The 17827-nt window shown below is 35.6% G+C and overlaps 1 protein-coding gene across 2 annotated transcripts in view; it reads right to left on the bottom strand.

Annotated features, from left to right (window-relative positions):
• Positions 1–9563: 9563 nt before the first annotated feature.
• LOC136848202 (nephrin-like) overlaps positions 9564–17827 on the bottom strand; it is a 423011-nt gene continuing 414747 nt past the window's right edge. For both annotated transcript variants that reach the window (XM_067120514.1, XM_067120515.1), the window contains 3 exons: positions 15741–15950; positions 13598–14046; positions 9564–9703 (listed from right to left, as the gene is read on the bottom strand). In XM_067120514.1, coding sequence (XP_066976615.1) covers positions 9617–9703; positions 13598–14046; positions 15741–15950 — 746 coding nt within the window. In that variant the 3' untranslated portion in view covers positions 9564–9616. The remainder of the gene's footprint in view (positions 9704–13597; positions 14047–15740; positions 15951–17827) is intronic.

The raw sequence follows: 17827 nt of genomic DNA, 5'->3' as shown, positions 1-17827 counted from the left end.
TAAGATGATGAGATAAATAAAGATTTTCTTGATAAATATCGACTATAATGACGGGTGAAAATACAGTAAATTCTTCAAAATATTCACATCAATTTAACCTTAATATCACTTTAATGATAAGTGAATTACATGACATAAACGTAAAATGATAGTCAGCGTTAAATAAATACTTTTGATATTTGTTTTTTTTTGGTGATTACGGTTACTTGGAATCAGCTATGTAAAAATTCCAGGAAAAATTACATCAAATTTGAATTCTGCAATAATGAATAGGCAATTCAATTACTAATACGACAGGTTTCACGAATGCAATTCAGTTGGGAGGAAAATAGACAACTCTCACAATTTATGTTGTTTTTTTGCTTCAAGTTGTACTTAAATAAATACAGTACCTATATCGTTATATATATATATATATATATATATATATATATATATATATATATATATATATATATATATATATATATATATATATATATATATATATTATATATACATATATGTGTGTGTACATATACATACACACACATATATACATATACAATAATAATAATAATAATAATAATAATAATAATAATAATAATAATAATTATTATTATTATTATTATTATTATTATTATTATTATTATTATTATTATTATTATTATTATTATTATTATTATTATTATTATTATTATTATTCAGAAGATGAACTTTATGCCCACAGAGGCCTTTGATTTGAAATTCAAGCCTCAAAAGAGTATGATGTTCATTAGAAAGTAACTAAAGGTAACTTTAAATGCTAAAAGAAAGAAGAGCTCAGTTATTACAAAAGAAAAAAAACATAAATCAACAAACAAATAAATAAATAAATATGAATGTAAATAAATCATTAAAATTTGCATTACTGCAAAAATAACCGAACACGAGTCTGCAACCGTTTGTCGAACCGTACCGTAGGGGAAATTCCAAAGCGGTCATTATAAACTGAAAGAGGAGTCCCGTTTCTTATGTACATCCACCCCCACTCACCACCCCCCGCAAGAACAACGGTTTTAAACGGTAACATTGTAATACATTATTCACACGGCAAACGATTTATCTTTTTTCCTTGGCAGTTCTCTTGACAGGATATGCTAATGAGATATGCCAAGGACACGAAATGAAGTTGGTTTGCTACGTACCATCAGCACAGAGAGAGAGAGAGAGAGAGAGAGAGAGAGAGAGAGAGAGAGACAGAGAGAGAGAGAGAGAGAGAGAGAGAGAGAGAAAATAATCGGCCATACGTAGATCGAACTACATCATAAATTTTTCGAGTGTGTCAGCTTTTTAACCTCTTGATCTATGTTAGAGAAAATCTTTATGTAATTTATATGTGTATATGTTTATATATATATATATATATATATATATATATATATATATATATATATATATATATATATATATATATATATATATATATATATAATACACACATTATGAATCTACTGGTCACTTTACCAGATATAGATGTAATTGTAGTATCCACATTACACTCTTAACTTGTCGAATTCTTCACACTTTTTGGATACGCTTGTCACTACAAAGCCATAGATCCAAATGCAAAGAAATATGAAGCAATTTTGACGTCCGGCAATGGGAATCAACGAGATCAGATCTCGTTGTGATTTCTGGGGATGCAAGTTCGATTCCGATGCCAGACATCAACATTGCTTCGTATTTCATTGCATTTGGATCTAAGGCTTTGTGGTATGAAGCATATCCAAAAAGTGTGAAGAATTAGAGAAGCTAAGAGGACATTATGGATATTGCAGTTACACACAAACACACACATTTATATATATATATATATACATATATATATATATATATATATATAATATATATAGTATATATATAAATTATACATGTATATATAAATGTATATATATATACATATATATATATATATATATATATATATATATATATATATATATATAAATATTTAAATAAATATTTAAGTTCTATGAAGGATTATATATATATATATATATATATATATATATATATATATATATATATATATATATATATATATATATTTTACAAATTCTTAACAGAAATTAAATATTTATTTTGCCCAATCAAACGTCAAACATCCCTTACCAATATGGCTACGGACAATAAGACTGCTCACACTCAAAAGGACACAATTCGACGAAGCGAAGTAGAAAATGAGTTCTTTGACGATCTTGTTAAACCAATGACTAGAAACTGAATCCCAACAATGACTTTTTATTTCCAGGCGTTTGCCAAACATTCATTTCCTCTAGTTGTGTTTGAAGAAATGTCATTTCTCGGTTGAATTCTTCTTTAAACGCGAGTGATGGCGATTAACTTTTACTAACATAATATGATTCAATGAACTGTGCTGTGAAAATTCTTTAGGACGTCGTATTTTGAAATGAGCTTTGATGAAATTTATTAATACAGTGGTTTTCAACCGGGGGGAGAATTTCCACCTAGGGGGGAATTTCGAAGTTTCAGGGGGGAGAATTATGACCAGAGATTGGCGAGCTCAAACTGGCTCTAGGACCACACAAAACGCAGTGCTTATTGGTCCGCACTGCTGAGAGGTCACGCTGGGCTTTCTCTTCGCTAGCTTGTGTGTTTGTGTTGGTATTTTGTTGCATATTATTTGGAATGCTCCTTTTGAGGCGGACAATTTTGGAAAGGGGGGCGAATGACATCCTGACATGTAGTGAAAGAATGCATCGAATCAAAAAAGGTTGAGAACCACTGCATAAATACGATCGCTCAGAGGCATTGTCATAAAAAAAGTCATGGCATTGACAAGTTTGACATGATTATTAACATGACTTCGTTCTCCTTCTAAATAATTAAAAAAAAAAATATTCTTGGATAATGTGTGCGTAGTATTTCTTATATGAATGATAGTCAAGACACTATTTACAACTGTCCGAGTTATAAATCGTATACTTGGTATCTGAATTACATCGTCATGACTACGAACCATTTTTTAAAACCTAATTCTGGACTGCATTTAAATGCATTTAAACGTGCAGGTCTCTCTAAAACTTATTTGGTACTTAAGAGTAAAAATCTCAGTCAGGTGCCATCTTACATGCCAACGATGCTTCCAACTTGATCATAAATCATTATGGGGCTTTCACCATTCACTCACAATCAATTCACGCTCGATTTTAACCAGGAAAAGATATGTAATTTCCAAACATTATTTGTACCCTCGGAAACTTACCTGGTATTTAAAAGTAAATTACTCAATCAGGTAGCCATTTTAACTAACATCGATGCTTTCAGCATAACCTTCAGTCATTAACAGGATATCGCCATTCACACTGTCAATTCACGCTCGATTTTGATCAGGAAAATCTATGTAATTTCCAAACATTATTTGGTTTTATAAAGGACATGTTTTAGTTTTTTGTAAAAGAAAACTATTGTGCCGGCTTTGTCTGTCCGTCCGCACGTTTTCTGTCCGCCCTCAGATCTTAGAAACTACCGAAGCTAGAGTGCTGTAAATTGTTATGTTGATCATCCACCCTCCAATCATCAAACACCAAATTGCAGCCCTCTAGCCTTAGCAGTTTTTATTTTATATAAGGTTAAAGTTAGCCATAATCGTGCGTCTGGCAACGATATAGGACAGGCCACCACTTGACCGTGGTTAAAGTTTCATGGGCCGCGACTCATACAGCATTACACCGAGACCACCGAAAGATAGATCTATTTTCGGTGGCCTTGATTATACGCTGTACAGAAAACTCGAATGCGCCGAAGAAACTTTGGCGTATTTTGTACTTGTTAGTTTTCCCTTAAAACTCGAATGCGCCGAAGAAACTTTGGCGTATTTCGTACTTGTTAGTTTTCCCTTTGAAATCTAAGGGAAAACTAACATGTACAAAATACGCTAAAGTTTCTTCGGCGCATTCGAGTTTTCTGTACAGCGAATAATCAAGGCCACCGAAAATAGATCTATCTTCGGTGGTCTCAGTGTAATGCTGTATGAGCCGCGGCTCATGAAACTTTAACCACGGTCCAGTGGTGGCCTGTCCTATATCGTATAATCTTTATCTTAAAGATCCTTTCGTTATCACCATCGTCAATTTTGTTCAGGAAGGTCTAAGCAATTTCCAAACATTATTCGGTTTGACGAAGAGTAGGGTTCAGTGTTCCCTGTAATGTCTGCGGTTGTTTTCGTTCACAGAACTTCATCTTGAAGGTCCTGTCATTATCATCATCATTATTATCATCATCAGCATCATGGCCTCCAAGACCGTGTGCCGCCTGGTGCCTCTCTGTGAAATCCCACACCTCTCGTGTCCTTCCTGTGCTTTATCTGTCGTACATCTGATCCACCCGCCTCCGTCCTCTCTACTCTTAGTTCTCCTCCAAGTAGGTGTGGGTCTTCCAGTGAATGAATGAATTAATTAACAAATTTATTTATTTATTTTCTTATTTATTTACTCCTTACGACAAAATTTCAAGACCTCGCCATATATTTATATAACAGACAAAAGTGTATTGGTTTTATAACAGTACGTAATGCTAAAATTGTATAAAAATTGAAGAGAGTTCGTACAAATACCTAATTCGAGAAGACGTGTAAGAAAATCTCGACGAGACTGGTTAATAAGACTGACTGGATACCCCAAAAGGCAAAATAAACATAAAATAGCTTACAGGTTACAAATATTATTTTGATTACTTGCTTCACGTAGGCTGATGATATGTGCTTCTTTCACTTCAAGTTAAATTTTTTCACTCGCATATGTATTTTCAACGTATACTAAATGATGCAAAAAATTAACCAGCCTTGTAAACACTGCATATATCACGTAAAACACTAGCGCACTTCTCCTCAGGCTTCGACTGTTAGAACTCTTATCCAAAAAAGTTTTGGAAAAACCGGAGATGGAAAGATAATGTGTTTAGAGATCTACGAAAATTGGGTGCGGAGGATCCTGAGAATAACTGGAGAGGGGCAGCTCTCAACAGGGGGAACGTGGAGAGGTCTGGTGCAAGCGGCCATGGGTCACCAAGAGGCCCAAGAGCCACCGGGGTAGTAGCAGAGTAGTAGGAAAACTATGAGGAAAATGCCCCAAGAAATGAGAGCTAATCCAACAACCATTTTGAAACACAAGCTACTGAATGAATTACGAAATTTCAGGCAATAAAGCCAAGCATTGGGGCATTTTCAGCCACTCGGCGCTTCTGAAAACTGTAAAAAAAAAAAGGGGAGGAGTTTGAGTGGTTGGACAGCTAGATAAAAGAGATCCAGTGAATAAATGGGATGAAGTACAGGGGTCTTAAGGTGAAACTGGGAGAAAACCCCACAGTTGCCATAAGAAGTAACAGTTAGGGAGGTTGGACAGCAAAATGGAAGAAGGAAGGGGGAATGGAGGTAATCTAAAATGCTAAATTTGGGTGTAGCTAGGGAACGAAGGGTCGCTGCAAACACCCTCTAGTGATGCCTACAGTACACCGCATGAGGTGCACTGGTTGAAAATTAAGATGTTAGGGAGGGTACCGCATTAAATATTAACAAAATACTGTGGTAGGATCAGCAACGTGTGAATTGTTGTGAGGACAATTAACCAGAAAATGAGTGCCAAGGAATTAATAACTTCAAATTAGTTACTGTTTCAAAAGTACGATTATAAGAGGAAAATATAAGAGGAAAATATAAGAGGAAAATATAAGAGGAAAATACAGGAAAATATAAGAGGAAAATACAACTCCAAAAACTCTGAAGGATTCTCCAGTGAGAGGACAGGCTGCCTAATTAGCCCTGGGCAGACGCAAATTGTCACCTTCAAGGTACACAAGTTTAGTAATATCTAACTGATATAGGAATGGAATGGAATGGAATGGAATATAGAATTTAGGCCAAAGGCCAAGCACTGGGACCTACGCGGTCATTCAGCGCTGAAGGGGCAATTGAGAGTAGGAAGGCTTGAAAGGGGTAACAGGAGGAAAACCTCGCAGTTGCACTATGAAACAAGTGTTAGGAGAGTGTGGATAGCAAGATGGAAGAGAGAGAATATGAAAGGAGGTACAGTAAAAGGAATGAAAGGGGCTGCAGCTAGGGGCCGAAGGGACGCTGCAAAGAACCTTAAGTAATGCCTATCTATCTAACTGATATGAGAATCCATTGAGCAGCAGTATTAGGATATATCTGACCTTTAACACCTATTCTTATGATTTATGGCTAAACAGCAGGAACAATCAAAGAGGGAGTTAGAGAGAAAGTGGGTCCATCAGTGGAAGGAAAAACTATTCTTCAATTAGTCACAAAACCAAAGCATTTTGCAAGCAATTGCTGTAAGTTAGCCATAGTCGAGCTTCTGGCAACTATATAGGACAGGCCACCCCCGGCCCGTGATTAAAGTTTGATACTCATACAGCATCATACCGAGAACAGCGAAAGACAGATCTATTTTCGGTGGCCTTGATTATACGCTGTGGCGGCCGTACAGAAAACTTGATTGCACCGAAGAAACTTCGGCGCATTATTTACGTGTTTGTTTTAGAAATTATTTTTGTACTTTATATCATCACGTGATCGTTCACAGCAATTTCGAAACATCATTCTGACAAGTTCAGAGAATACGCCTGGGGTGGGCCATCACAAAAGGGTGGTAAAGCTGCTGCCAAAGATTTTGGGGTTTGAAAACTATTTTTGTATATTATGTCATTACGTGGTCGTCGAGGGGAATTTTGAAACACAGATTTGGCAAATCCATAGAACACAGTAGAGAGCATAGTGACGGTGCACACAGACAAGTTAAATGGGCCATCAGAATGGGGGTTTAATAGTGCCAAAGATTTTGGGATTTGAAAAATATTTTTGTATATATTACATTATATCATCACGTGGTGGTCGAGGGCAATTCTGAACGGTCATGTTGACATGCCCAGAGAATATGCTAAGGAATAATGGTTATGAGGCCCACAGACATATTGAATAGGCCATCAAAGTGGGCTGTTAATCCTGCCAAGGATTTTGTGTTTCGAGATCTATTTATGCACGTTATATCATCACGTAGTTTTCGGGGGCAATTTCGAAGCATCATTCTGCCATGCCCAGAGGACATGCTAAGGAATAATGGTCACGAGACAAACAGACACACAAAGAGGGGCATTGAAACTCGAGGAACGTGCATTCCATTTTAAGTGACTTTATTTAGACCTGGATTCATAATAATAAACTGCAACTATTGAGATGGAATTACTCCGAAGATGAAATATCGAGAACTTGGTAACTCAGAAATGCAAATACACTTAAATACTATAATATCTTAAGCTAAAAAGATTAGGTTTCAGACTCATCAAAATCTGAGGAAAGAAAACACGTGGATGCAAATTTACCCCGCAGCTAAAACTTCTAGACGAAAGAATCTCAAATCCATGAAATATAATGAATATAATGAGTACATATTATTCATTTCCATTTAACTTCAATATATTCAGCATCCGCGACAGGATGATAATATTCCTTTTTTTTTTTTTTTTTGGTTGAATCAGCAAAGGAATTCTGACCAAGAACTGACAAAATTTGAAAATCCAGAAATAAATGACTGATGGAAAACACACCTTATAGACACAACATTTATTTCTCCTTCAAGTCTTGTAAGTCATTGCAAATTCATTAGAAATTTATATGAGCTTCAGAAACGTATTTTGTACAACTAGACTTAAGTGGACTTAAAAAAAAATATATATGGACACCGAGTATTTAACCTTTCATCAATCACATCCAGCACAGGAGACAAGTTTGACAGTTCATTTTGTAATATATTTTTTTTCCATTTTTTTTGAAACACATCAATACTGGGGAACCTGTTTCCATATTACCGTTATTATAATGGGATCATTGAAAGTACACCTAAAAGACCTCTGAAATGTGTTGGCACTGATCTGTTTAGAAAAAAATATATATGTATAAGCACAGTGTGCTTAACCTCTTTTGATTTTGAACAGGTTGGTTTACAGATGAATCACCAAGATGCTATATATATATATATATATATATATATATATATATATATATATATATATATATATATATATATATATATATATATATAGTAATATTTGATCTTCAACTTCTTACGTACAGGTTAACTTGACCTAAAAAATAACCCAGCGGAACGAAGAGAGCAATGACTGAGCACATCGGGCATACGTGTACAGAAAATATGATTAGTATAACGACAACAATTCCCGTCGAATTTCATCTCAATAAATCATCAATTATATACGTTCGTCCAAAAACAGGTACTTATCGGTCCTTCCGATACGAAAGCTCTTCACGTAGAGAGAGAGAGAGAGAGAGAGAGAGAGAGAGAGAGAGAGAGAGAGAGAGAGAGAGAGAGAGAGCTCTACATTTGTCGTCCTCCAGACACTATTCCACATGAACTTTGCCAGTTACCCTGTAAGGTGCTTAAAAATACAGGCAACAGTGTAAAAAGACGTCGCTCGCACTATGCAAGTCATCATTGACGACCCGTCAGGAGAGCAGAACCATTTCCCCTTTAAATGCCAGAGGAAATGAGAGACGTCGCGGCACTCCCTCTTTTGTGCCAAAGGGAATGAGAGATGTCGTGGCACTTCTCCTCATGTTCCAGAGGGAATGAGAGACTTGGCACTCCCCTTTCGTTCCAGAAAGAGTGAGAGACGTCATGACGCTCCTCCTTTTGTGCCAAAGGGAGTAAGGGACACCATGGCACTCCATCCCCTTTTGTGCTAGAGGGAATGAGAGACGTGGCCCTCCCCTTTTTTGTGGCAGAGGGAATGAGAGACGTCGTGGCATTCCCCCTTTTGAGACAGAGGGAATGAGAGACGTCGTGGCATTCCCCCTTTTGTGACAGAGGGAATGAGAGACGTCGTGGCATTCCCCCTTTTGTGACAGAGGGAATGAGAGACGTCGTGGCATTCCCCCTTTTGAGACAGAGGGAATGAGAGACGTCGTGGCATTCCCCCTTTTGAGACAGAAGGAATGAGAGACGTCGCGGCACTCCCCCTTTTGTACCAAAGGGAATGAGAGACGTCGCGGCACTCCCCCTTTTGTGACAGAGGGAATGAGAGACGTCGTGGCATTCCCCCTTTTGAGACAGAAGGAATGAGAGACGTCGCGGCACTCCCCCTTTTGTACCAAAGGGAATGAGAGACGTCGTGGCATTCCCCCTTTTGAGACAGAAGGAATGAGAGACGTCGCGGCACTCCCCCTTTTGTACCAAAGGGAATGAGAGACGTCGTGGCATTCCCCCTTTCGTGACAGAGGTAATGAGAGAAGTCGCGGCACTCCCGCTTTGATTCCAAAGGGAGTGAGAGACGCGTCCCTCCCCCTCTTGTTCTAGAGGAAATGACAGACGTCGATACACCATTCGTGGCTCTCCCCCATGTCGTGCCAGAGGGAATGAGAGACGCCATGACACTCGAGGCCAAAGCATCTCCTGATGCTCGAGAGGAGAGAGGCTGTCGTCATGGAGACCTCTGAGGGGGCGAGAGACGGGGAGGAAACTTGATGAGCTTGACAGGAGGACTATGGAAATGGACTGGGCGATTCTTGAGGATGGCTGATGGGTGAGTTGAGGGTGAGTCCTTATAGCGGGTGATGCAGTGAGCTGAGACCTCGCAGGGACTTTTGAAGGAGGTGTAAATCGTCGTAGGGACCTCCCATCATGGATTCCTGTCGGGGAGAGGCAGCCAGTAAGTGACAAGGAAGATTGTGGTGAAAAGGGAGATTAAGTGACGAGGAAGAATATGGTGACACGGAAGATTAAGTGACAAGGAAGAATATGGTGATAAGAAAGAATATGGTGACAAGGAAGATTGTGGTGACAAGGAAGGTTAAGTGACAAGGAACATTGTGGTGACAAGGAAGATTAAGCGACAAAGAAGATTAAGTGACAAGGAAGATTGTGGTGATAAGGAAGATTAAGTGACTAGGAAGAATATGGTGACAAGGAAGATTAAGTGACAAGGAAGATTAAGTGACTAGGAAGAATATGGTGACAAGGAAGATTAAGTGACAAGGAAGAATATGGTGATAAGAAAGAATATGGTGACAAGGAAGATTGTGGTGACAAGGAAGGTTAAGTGACAAGGAACATTGTGGTGACAAGGAAGATTAAGCGACAAAGAAGATTAAGTGACAAGGAAGATTGTGGTGATAAGGAAGATTAAGTGACTAGGAAGAATATGGTGACAAGGAAGATTAAGTGACAAGGAAGATTAAGTGACTAGGAAGAATATGGTGACAAGGAAGATTAAGTGACAAGGAAGACTAAGTGACTAGGAAGAATATGGTGACAAGGAAGATTAAGTGACGAGGAAGAATATGGTGACAAGGAAGATTAAGTGACAAGGAAGAATATGGTTGCAAGGAAGATTAAGTGACAAGGAAGAATATGGTGACAAGGAAGATTAAAGGAAGATTGTGGAGATTAGATTTATTCCTTAAGCTACAGGAGAGCACCACAGTAAGGCAGCACAATGCATTAAGAGGACTGTAATTTCCATTTTGCTACAGTTACTGTAATCATCTCGAACACTGAAATCCAATTTCACTGAAAAAAAAAAATGTAATCTCCAGGTAAAAATATCACAGACGCTATTGAACTCATAATTGGAACGAATAATAAGTCTATTTTTTACAAATAAAGGTAGTAAGGTGACAACACAGAATCTTGTTCACAAATGCTGTTGAGGCTAATATATATATATATATATATATATATATATATATATATATATATATATATATATATATATTTTTTTTTTTTTTTTTAATAGCCTGTTGCATCATGGTACCTACCTACCTACTGCAGCGACCACCAGTGAGTGTTATGGCTTCAATATGACACCAGCAAAAGAGACTGATACAGTAAGTAGTTACACAGGATTCTGCTCATGACGGTAACTGAATATGTCTAATTGATGTACACTAACCTGGGATTACACAAGTTACTTCACTGGCCGTAATTTGATGGAGGAATTTACATTGGAACTCTACCCTTATCCTCCTCCTCCTCCTCCTCCCCCATCCACCTTCCCCCCATCCCCTCAAAAAAAAAAATCGGTTTTACAAGCAGAGTTACATTACGCGATTTCGCCTTACTGTGGTTTGAGCAATGAATAATAACTCTTCGCATTAATTTTATTCAATAGTCTTATGAAGTATATGAGAAATAATAATAATAATAATAATAATAATAATAATAATAATAATAATAATAATAATAATAATAATAATAATAATAAAATAGAGAATTATGCGCTTAAAAAAATTACTGATAGCCATGTTTATTAATTATGGAGATGGAGGGCCCAAACAGTCCAACTGACTTAATGTTAGTCAGAGATTATTTGTTATTTACAAAACGTACATGATAAAAAAAAATATCATACAAGGAAATTCTTATTAGTTTAAATGGGTTTGTACTGTACAAATGCACATACGTTATAATATATGTATGTGTATATATACATATTTGTATATATATATATATATATATATATATATATATATATATATATATATATATATATATATATATATATATATATTCATGAAGCTACAAATGTCAAAGCTTAATATCCAATTCACGCTACTTCGGGAATATCCCCGATGGGAATTAACACCGAAGGGAATTTTTAAAGTGATAAACGGATCGGAAAAAATTCTCCTTCGGTGTTAATTCCCCATCGGGATACTCCCAAAGTAGCGTGAATTGATATTAAGCGACATTTGTAACTTCATGAATATATATAAATCACGGTGAAAATTTCATATATATATATATATATATATATATATATATATATATATATATATATATATATATATATATATATATATATATATATATATTTATATATGTATATACGATTATTATCACTTTTGTACGTGATTCATTTATCACACATAACCACAGGTGAAAAATAAGAAACAGGGTGTAGGTCTGACCGGTTTCGACTTTATTTCCAAGCCATTGACGAAGGCTTGGAAATAAAGTCGAAACCGGTCAGACCTACACACTGTTTCTTATTTTGCACCTGTGGTTATGTGTGATATATATATATATATATATATATATATATATATATATATATATATATATATATATATATATATATATATCTTCATACTGTGGATAGTATTTTTTTTGAGTAAGTGATACAAGCTAAAAAAGGATTTACGAGGAATAATTCTTTACATGTTAAAATAATCTTTATTTAGTACGGCTCTACCACCTTCCACGGACTGTAAAAAAAAGAAACACTCCAACTTTATGCATACTTCGTTTATTTACTTCAAAGGTAACAAGTGTGAAAGGAATACCTTTTTTATATGCAAAAATGGATTGATTTGCTAAGAAGCTAAACTATCATCCCTGCAATGTCTGTTCGCGATATTCTAATTTCTGCAAATCCTTTAGTTTAAAATTCTCGTGTGCACACATGACTAATTTACACGTGTGCGTCTGCAATGCTGTTACGCACATACAAAGAGAGAAAGAGATTGAAGACGTTCCTTGTCATATGTAATCAAAACATAATTGAAAAAAAAAATGATACAAGTAAAAATGTGATACAAGTAAAAATGAATTCAACAGAGAGCAATACTTACTTAGGGTATTATATCTAGAGTTTTAATTCCCCAAGCTCCAATTTGCTAATGAAACCGACTCTTAAGCCGTTCCTCCTTTTTCCCACTTATTTCCTAAACGTTTGATTCATTTTTTGCTGTTTTGATTTTTGTGTTTTGTTTTGTTTCCCCCGCTTATTACCTAAAAGCTTGATTGATTCATGTTGTTTTTGTTTTTTTTGTTTTGTCTTTGTTCGTTTTCCCACACATGTTGTTTTTGTTTGTTTTCTTACTTATTACCTGAACGTCTGATTAATTTTTTTTCAGTTTTTTTTTTTTGTTTCCCGCTTATTACCTGAAAGTTTGATTTATGTTGTTTTTGTTTTTTCATTTGTTTTTGTGTTTTGCTTGTTTTCACACTTACTACCTAAGCGTTTGATTTATGTTGTTTTGATTTGTTTTCCTACTTGTTACCTGAACGTTTGATTAATTCTTTGTTTGTTTTTCTTAATGTTTGTTTTCCCACTTATTGCCCATACATTTAATAAATTTTGCTTTTGTTTTTTTTGATTGTTTATGTTTTAGTTTGTTTCCCAATTATTAGCTAAATGTTTGATTTATTTTTTTTTTTTTTTGCTTTGTTTTTTTTGCTGACGTATTACCTAAGGTTTGATTCATTTTGTTTTTTGTTTGTTTTCCCACTTAATACCTAAACGTTTGATTTATGTTATTTTTGCTTTTGTAGTTTGTTTGTTTTCCCCAATTATTTCCTAAAAGTTTGATTCATATTGTTTTTGTTTTTTGTTTTTGTTTTGTTTTCCCATTTATTACCTAAACGTTTGATTAATTTTGTTTCCTTTCCCAATTATTGCCTAAACTTTTGATTATCTTTTTATCTGACTCATTTTGTTTTTGCTTTCGTTAATTTTTTTTTTTTTTTTTTTGCTTTCGTTTATTTTTTATTTATTTTTCGTCCCTTTCCGGTCGACTTACTTGTAAGCTCCTTTGAATCGGGAGATGAAGAGGCTCCGTGTAGCCGAAAGGTGGCCCCTGAGACTTCTCGCTGATTCTTCTATGGACGGACATTAAAGTAGCTGCCGCGGCTTCGTCTTCTACCCCTACTCCTACCCCCACCCCTACTACTTCTTCCTCTCTTCCTCTTTCTCTTTCTTCTATTTCTACTGCTTCAAATACTCCTCCTCCACCGCCTGGACTACCTGCTGCTATACCAACAACCCCTCCTCCTCCTCCTCCTCCTCCTCCACCTCCTCCTCCTCCCCCTCCCCCCTCGGAGGAAGCTGCTATGACCTCCCCTCCTCTGTAGCATTCCCTCCCCAGGGTTCGCAAGGGCTGGGAAGCCTCCATCTCGTAGTTCCTCTGAGGCTGTTTGATGACGCTGATGTTGACGTCACTGTACGCTGATGACGTGGGCGTGACGACATCTGGGGGACAGATAATACTGACGTCATGATTGCTTACAAACAGTTCTAAAGGTCAGGGTTGACAAGGAGTGAATTTAACTTTATAGATTTCGACGTCTGAAAAGCTCAGAGGTTAAGCTTTGCTTCCTGATTTGGAAAATTCAGAAGTTCAGCTTTGCCTCATCATGCTTTCATAAGCTCGGAGGTTAAGCTTGCTTCCTGGTTTGGAAAATTCAAGAGTTAAGCTTTACCTCATGCTTTCATAAACTCAGATTTTAAGCTTTTTGGTACTTTGATGAGGTTTCAGGCTAAGCTTTTCTTGATATTATGACGAGCTCAGAGGCGAAGCTCTATACTTTGAAAAGTAGAGAGAAAGCTTTGCCACACACTTTGAAAAGTTAAGGGGTTAAGTCTTGCCACACACTTTGTAAAGTTAAGAGGTTAAGTCTCGCCACACACTTTGTAAAGTTAAGAGGTTAAGTTTTTGCCACATACTTTGAAAGCTCAGCGGTTAAGCTTTGCCGGAGAGCTCAGAAATGAGATAAGTTTTCATTTTCAATACATCTGATCATGATAGTTCCACTAGTCCTGGCCAATTTGATTTAAACACTATAAAACCTCCTACTTTCCATGCAGCTATGACGAATACAGATATTTTATATAATTCTCTCAGCTAAGAATTCAATGTTCAGAATTATGGCAAATCCCCTTTTCAGTTCAATAACTAATCAACAATTAGTTTCAGAACCGGTCAGTTCATTGCGAATACTATTAAATTCAAGTCTCGATGTAGCCTTAATGAATACAATCAATTGTTATGATTTACTAAGCCAGGAAATTTAGCCTCAACCATTTCAGTTCTACAACTAGTCTACACTTGGTTCCAACACTGGTCAGTACATCGTCAATACTATTAGATTTAAATTTCGATGCAGGTATAATGAATAAAATAAATTCTTATAATGTACTAAGTCAGGAAATTTAGCTTCAACCATTTCAGTTCTACAGCTAATCAACAATTAGTTCCAACACTGATCAATTCATTGCGAATACTATTAAATTCAAATTTCGATGCAGATACAATGAATAAAATAAATTCTTATGATTTACTAAGCCAGGAAATTTAGCTTCAACCATTACAGTTCAACAACTAATCAATACTTAGTTCCAACACTGGTCAGTTCATCGTATATACTATTAAATTCAAAATTCGATGCAGATATAATTAATAAAATAAATTCTTATGATGTTCTAAGTCAGGAAATTTAGCCTTAACCACTTCAGTTCAACAATATTTAGTTTCAAAACCGATCAGTTCAACAGAAATACTATTAAATGGAAATCATGATGTAGCTATCATGAATACAATAAATTTTTATGATCTAATAAGCCAGGAAATTTAACCCCGACCATTTCAGCTCTACAACTAATCAACAATTAGTTCAAACACTAGCCAGTTCATAGTAAATACTATTAATCTCAAATTTCCATGTGGCTATAATGAATAAAATAAATTCCTATGATTCACTCGACCATTTCAGTTCAATAACTAATTAGCAATGAGTTCCAGCACTGGTCAGTTGATTGCAAATACTATCAAATTCAAATGTCGATGCAGATATAATTAATAAAATATTTTTTTTTATGATTTACTAAACCAGGAAATCTAGCCTCAACCAACGGCCCCAAAAAGTCTCTCGGCGGCGACGTCTCACCTATGATATCCGGATTCGACTCCTTCTTGTGAATTTTGCTGGTCTCCGTCTCCTCCTCCTGACTGTCCGTGTTTCTTCTCCTTCTCCTCCGCTTCCCCTTCACCATCCACATGATGCCCACCATCAGGAGCAACACCACCACCAACAGCGCACCGCCAATCACCCCCAAAACGAACATTATCGCCGATGGCTGCGATCTGGAAGGGAGGCCTAAGAGAGAGAGAACAAAAAGAAAAAAATCATGTCTACTTTTCCGTATATTTGTTAAAGCTATTTTATAGCTTTTAAGAATGTACATGATTACGAAGTTTTTCTTTTTTTTTACTCCAGGGGAAATCGTTTTGATATGTTGTGAAATACTGACTTTTGAAGAATTTTTGTTTTCTATATTAAGAGTACTCAGATCCAAGTACATTTGCCGTGTGTGTGTTTGTACGTACAGTATATATGTATTTACAGATACGGCCATATATATATATAGATATATATATATATATATATATATATATATATATATATATATATATATATATATATATATATATATATATATCTACACACACACACACACACACATATATATATATATATATATATATATATATATATATATATATATATATATATAATATACATACATATATATTACACTTCTTATATGAAACTCTTTTCAAACTGTTTTTTAATTATCTAATTTAATAACATTAGTGCGTCAATAAACTAGATGTTGCGAAGCCAGTTTTAGTAACCATAAATCAATCAAGAAGAACTACTGCTTTCTACACTCACAGTTCCATTCGTAATGAGTCAAAATAATATTCGCTTATTTGCTATGGAATACATTTTAACACTGTATTGCACAGACAAACCTTGTGTTGAGAGAGAGAGAGAGAGAGAGAGAGAGAGAGAGAGAGAGAGAGAGAGAGAGAGAGAGAGAGAGAGAGAGATGTAGCAAGTTCTAATTACTTTAATGGCAAGTCTTTGGAAACTGGTTAAACATTTCATTCCAGGGGAACGAAATATATTAAACGAAAAGAAACTAAACTACAACCGACTTTTATTTTAATTCACGCAAAGATCATGAAAAATAGGTCAATGTGATGCTTTATCAACTTCAGAATAAAATGAAATAAAAAAAAATTAAATGAAATTCAGTTACAACAGACTTTTTTTTTTAAATTCACGCAAAGGTCACCAAGGATGAGGTCAGTATGATACCGTATCAACTTCGGAATAAAAAGAAATGAAGAAAAAAAAATAAAATTCAAACTACAGCAGAATTTTTTCTTTTGTTCAAATTCACGCAAAGGTTATGAAGATTGAGGTAAGTGTGATACCTTTTGGACTTCAGAATAAAATGAAATGAAGAAAAAAAATTAAATATCAACTACAACAGACTTTTTTTTTTTAAATTCACGCAAATGTCATCAAGGATTAGGTCAGTGTGATACCTTATCAACTTCAGAATAAAATGAAATAAAAAAGAATAAAATTCAAGACAACAGACATTTTTCTTTTCGAATTCACGCAAATGTCATGAAGGATGATGTCACTGTGGTACCTTATCAAGTTCAGAGTAAAATGAAATGAAGAAAAAAAAATTAAATAAAATTAAAATATAAGATTCAACTACAAGAAGTTTTTTCTCAAACTCACGCAAAGGTCATCACGGATATGACCCCTTCTGTACTTCAGACGAAAATGATATCAAGAAACAAAATAAATAAATGTATAAATAAATAAATAAAAAAAAAAAAAACTGGATCTTATTCCTTCACAGAGCGGCAGAACCGCTACTTGAAATGTCACATAATTCCACCAGGAATGTGGGAAAATGAAAGTAACCGAGCAATCCAAGTATTTGGGGGGAAGCCTAATGAGTAATTAAAAGAAGTTGTGACCTCGCAGGTGTTACGCGGCAGCGTAAAATGGTAAGGGACTCTCGCCTTGAGGTCGTTAGAGGCTACAAGAATAGCAGTACTTGTGGTAAATCGAAAGTAAAGCCATATCAAGGCGAGGAGAAGGGCTTCTCGAGAAGAAAGCTGCCACACATAAGATATACTGCCTTTCAATTCAGCTCGTTGAGA

This window comes from Macrobrachium rosenbergii, chromosome 18 (genome assembly GCF_040412425.1).
Source record: "Macrobrachium rosenbergii isolate ZJJX-2024 chromosome 18, ASM4041242v1, whole genome shotgun sequence".
Taxonomy (NCBI): domain Eukaryota; kingdom Metazoa; phylum Arthropoda; class Malacostraca; order Decapoda; family Palaemonidae; genus Macrobrachium; species Macrobrachium rosenbergii.
The sequence above is the reverse complement of the archived record's forward strand: the minus strand, read 5'-3'. Positions and strand labels throughout refer to the sequence as shown.